Source organism: Pinus tabuliformis, chromosome 7, assembly GCF_031772625.1.
Source record: "Pinus tabuliformis cultivar Carrire ecotype Pingquan chromosome 7, CPIR1, whole genome shotgun sequence".
Lineage (NCBI taxonomy): Eukaryota > Viridiplantae > Streptophyta > Pinopsida > Pinales > Pinaceae > Pinus > Pinus tabuliformis.
Window position 1 is genome coordinate 498,802,395 of NC_142293.1, and position 5,092 is coordinate 498,807,486.

The 5,092-nt window shown below is 43.1% G+C and overlaps 1 protein-coding gene across 1 annotated transcript; it reads left to right on the top strand.

Annotated features, from left to right (window-relative positions):
• The first annotated feature begins 688 nt into the window (after window positions 1-688).
• LOC149248231 (uncharacterized) lies at window positions 689-4,831 on the top strand. The gene is made up of 2 exons (XM_089448370.1): window positions 689-2,723; window positions 3,003-4,831. Exons 1-2 carry the CDS (start codon window positions 689-691, stop codon window positions 4,829-4,831), a joined length of 3,864 nt encoding a protein of 1,287 aa, XP_089304496.1.
• The last annotated feature ends 261 nt before the right edge of the window (window positions 4,832-5,092 follow it).

A 5,092-nucleotide genomic window follows, 5' to 3' on the forward strand; every position in this document is an offset into this window, starting at 1 on the left:
ATGCGGAAGTCTTGGAATCGAAGGGGGGACAGAACGCAGAAGCATCGGTGGATTCCCAACACCATGAAGCAGTCAAGGATCCAGCGGATGTCATGGAGACGGAGGGGGGACAGAACGCAGAAGCACCGGTGGATTCCCAGTCCCATGAAGCGGTCAAGGATCCAGAAGCACGAATGGAGGATTCTAAGGAGGAGACTGCAAGAGATCCAAGCGGTGATCAGCCCGAAGCTTCAGTACCTAAGAAGGATAATCCTCCTCCCTCCACTTATCTTTTTCCAGGGCATTTATCTGATAACCATCAAATTTCCTCTCCTATTCATTCTTCTCCTAATCATGGTTTAAATAATATCACTGATCTTCTTGCGGGATCCCCTGTCATCGACCCCCTTCCGGATGCCATGCCTTCCTTAGATTTAAATAGTGATGATAAGTGGCCTCCTCTTGGTCATTCGGTTCCCCAGACTCCTTGTCCCTATAATCTCAGGTCAATGGCTGGGAAGTCCGGGTCGTCCGTTTCTGTAGGTGGTTTAGGGGTTATGGTCTCCCATAGCTTACCTAAAAACAAAAGGGGCAGAATCTCGGATCTATCAAAGGCTAAGTTAAAAGCGAAGATGGATGTAGCTGACGGGAAACAATATTCAATTCCTGGGGTACTTAGAGCAGTGCAGAACCCCGTCTCAGTAAACAAATGATCCTGTCTTCATGGAATTGCAGAGGTTTGGCCAGCAAACCTAAAAAACTGGCCCTTAGAGATTGGCTCCTCTCCTCCAAATCCGACATTATTTTCCTTCAAGAAACTCTGGGAAAAGGGTTGGAAGTGGAAAATATGTTAAACTCCATTCTCCCAGGTTGGAAATTCACAGCAATCGACTCATCAGGCCATTCCGGGGGGTTGGCGATAGGCTACAAAGAAGGAAGAATTAAGGTCATGAACCTATGGGGGTCGAAACAAGTAATGGGTATGGAGATCATTTCCCCAGATTTTTCCTTTCCCTTTTTGATTGTTAATATTTATGGCCCCTGTCAAGGAAGGGAGTCATTCTGGAACGAGTTGTTGAACAAATCTTTGATGAAATCGCCCCTACTGATTGTGGGAGGTGATTTAAATTTTTCAATAGGGCGCGCAGAAGCATGGGGCCCTCCAGCAAGGGAAGACCCCCTATCGGACTTCTTCCACAGCCTTCTCTTGGATAACAATCTCATAGACCCGTCCCCCTCTAAACTGAAACCTACCTGGAGGAATAGAAGGATTGGGGAGGATCGAATTGCAAAAAGATTGGACCGGTTCCTCCTCTCTGAAGGTTTAATCTCAAAGGCTCCTATCTTCAAGCAATGGGTGGAGGAAATTGGCAATTCTGACCATTTCCCTATTTTCCTTGATATCTCCTGCCCTCCCCCTAAACCTCCCTCCCCCTTTAAATTTAACTCTTCATGGCTACAAGATCCCTCCTTCAAAAATCTTTTTGTGGAAACATGGATTCATCCGGATAGGGGTGCAAGGGAGGACAAAAGTTTTTTATTTATGGAGAATCTCAAGAGACTCAAGAAGGCAACTATTTCCTGGGCAAAGGATAGGAAATACAAACAGAATGAAGAATTACATAGAATCAGGGAGGAGTTGAAAATTCTGGAAAGCATCGAGGAAGACGGCTATATCTCGCAGGCAACCAAGGATAAAATTCTTCAATTGGAGAAGCTTCAGAACAAAATTCTTTTGGATAAGGAGGAAGAATGGAGGCTCAAGAGCAGGGTTATATCGCTGAAAGCAGGTGACGAGAATACCAGCTTTTTTCATAATTTTGCAAAAGGGAGAAAATCTGTTAACACCATTTGGAGTCTAAAAGATGAAGAAGGCAGAGAGGTAAATACTTTCACAGGCCTCTCCGGTCTTGGACAGAGACACTTCCAGAGTCTTTTCTCAGATTCGGGAGAAGCCACAATAGCTGAGGTTATTAGAACGGCACAGTGTTTCCCAAGATTTGTCGAAGAGGATGAAGCAGAGGACTTATCAGCCCCTGTTACCAAGGATGAAGTTGAAGCTGCCATGAAACTCATGGGCAAAGATAAAAGCCCTGGGCCGGACGGGTGGACTATTGAACTCTTCCTCTCTTTCTTTGATCAAATAGGTTCTGAAATAACTGATGTAGTTGAAGAATCAAGACAGAAAGGAGAAGTTTACAGGCCCTTCAATTCAACATTCTTAGCCCTCATTCCTAAAAAGGATGATCCGGAGACCTTTGATGACTTCAGGCCGATATCTTTATGCAACTGCATATACAAAATTATTGCAAAGGTGATAGCTATAAGAATTTCTCCCATTCTGTCAAGGAATATCTCTATGGAACAATTCGGGTTTTTGGACAGAAGACAAATCCATGAGGCCATAGGAGTAGCACAGGAAGTCATTCACAGTGTCAGGCAGCAGAAAAAGAAAGGAGTGGTCTTCAAAATTGATCTATCTAAAGCCTATGACCGAATAAATTGGATTTACCTTCGGATGCTACTAACTCACTTGGGCTTCAACTATTCTTTCATCAGCTGGATAATGGGTTGTATCTCCAATGTCAGCTATGCGATACTTATTAATGGAGCTGCATCCCCTTTTTTCAAAAGCCAAAGAGGATTAAGGCAAGGATGTCCCTTATCACCTCTTCTTTTTCTTCTAGTGGCAGAGGGCTTAAGCAGGTTGATTCACAAAGCCAGAAGAGAGGAGAAGGTAAAAGGTATTGAGGTAACAATTAATCTTTTCATTACCCACCTCCTTTTTTTCGATGATATATTGCTTTTCACTAATGGATCTATCAATGAAATATAAGAGCTTAAAAGCATAATTGATCTGTTTCTAAAAGCTACAGGCATGCAGATTAATCATAGGAAATCCCAGGTATCTATGGCAAACATTGAAAGAAGGGAAAGATCCTTGATGCAAAATCTCTTCCCCTTCCATCATCAACAGCTGGAATCCCCTTTTAAATATTTGGGTTTTTGGTTAAAACCTTCAGCATACAAGATAGAGGACTGGAACTGGCTCATTGCTAAGATTGAAGCTAGAATTTCACACTGGAGTCATAAATGGTTGTCCAGAGCAGGCAGAATAACCCTTATTAAATCAGTTCTACTAGCCATCCCTGTCTACTGGGCAGCCTTAACTTGGGTTCCAAAAGGTGTGATGGAAAAAATCAGGAGGATCTGTAGCAAATTCTTATGGGCAGGGGCTAAAGAAAATTCTGTCCTCCCATGGGTAGCTTGGGACAAGCTGGCAAGACCCAAAGATTGGGGAGGATGGGGAATAAAAAGGCTCCCTGAGTTTAGCCTTTCATTGGCAGCCAAATCAGTTTGGCGGCTTATTTCGATGGAGAATCTTTGGACCAGAGTGGTCAGAAGAAAATATATCGACCCTGTCCCAATGGAGGACTGGATAAGAAGCCAGGAAAAGAGGAAAAAAAATGTTTCAGTCGTATGGAGAGCAACGGTGGAAGCTTTCTCTGTGATTGAACAAGGGCTAGCGTGGAAGATAGGTGATGGAAGTCATTGCAGGATTGGAAGGGATCCCTGGGTAGGCTGTAATGAAGCTTATGCCCTATCCCCAGGCTTACTCAGGCATCTTGATCACAAGGGCATTTATACTTTAAACCAGGTGGAGAAAATTGGTCAATTTTCAATATGGGGACAGGCTTGGAAGAGTGCAAAAGATCTGGGATTAAATATCAGGTGGAAGAACGAATGGTGTTCTTATATCCAAGAACTTCACAATTCTAATGTCAAGCTCAAAAATGAATCAGATCTATTGATATGGGCGCAGGGGGAAACAGGAGAATATGCCCCTAAGGATGGTTACAATTTCCTTATGCAAAAGAAAGGTTGGGGCAATCCAGATTGGTGGTCGAAACTTATCTGGAAGCTTAAAGGACCTGCAAAAGCCAATATTTTCCTCTGGTGCATGCTAAAAAGGAAAGTCCCAACCTGGGATACATTGCGAGCCAGATATCTAGTTGGACCAGGGAGATGCCCTTTGTGCAAATCAGAAGAGGAATCTATTAACCACCTTTTTATCACATGCGCTGAATCAAAAAAGATTTGGGGGGAGCTATCTAGTCTGCTCAACATCAATGCACAGCTGGGTGATGATCCTTTGGAAGCGGTTTGGAGTAGGTGGTGGCAAACCTACAAGGAAGGGAATATGAGAATCCTTCCTCTTATTTATTTCTGGGGAGTGTGGATTGCGAGAAATAAGAGCCTGTTTCAAGATAAAGACATCCCCGTTGCAATTACAGCGATAAACTGTGCAGCTATCTACTCTGCCATTCCTGTTCCTGATCTCAAAACTCCTCAAAAATTATCAAAGCCTGTAAATATCCAAGAGGGTATTCCCTGGGCCTTTTTTGACGGGGCCTCTCAGAACAACAAGGCAGGGGCTGGACTGTGTATTCACTTTAATCAAGAACATTCTCTTAAAGCCTCTGTAGGCCTCGGACCAGGCTCAAATAACTTTGCTGAGATTTCTGCTTTACGCTTTCTTCTATGTTTGCTTCTTCAGCGAAATATTCACTCAATTCAAATTTATGGTGACTCTTTGAACGTAATCAATTGGGTGAACGGAAATGCTGCATGTCGAAATCAAATCCTGAAGATTATTCTTGAGGAAATACAGCGCTTAAAGTCATCTTTCAATGTCTTCATCCTATGCCATGTATTCAGGGACAGAAACGAGGATGCCGACAGGTTCTCTAAGGCTGGTGTACAACAAGTTTTGGGAAGCTGGTCAATTATAGAATACAGGCAGGGGCAGTCCATCATTTCGACAGACCCTCCTTTCGAACAGCCTCAGTGATAGTGATACTCTGTCTCTATATGCTTTCTTGGTCTTGGATATTTCTTCATATATGTCTTTGTTCCTCTACTTCATGTTTTAATATGTGGACAGTTTTTTCATAACGGAACTCCATTATATATACCGCATCATACTGATCTTATCATCTCGCCTGAAGTTCTGAAAACAGTTTTGTAAGAGTGTGTTTTTTCCTCTCTGTAGGAGACCTCGAACTGAAAAAGGTTTCTATAGTTTTAGTGCTCAAAGACTCGCCCAAGGAGG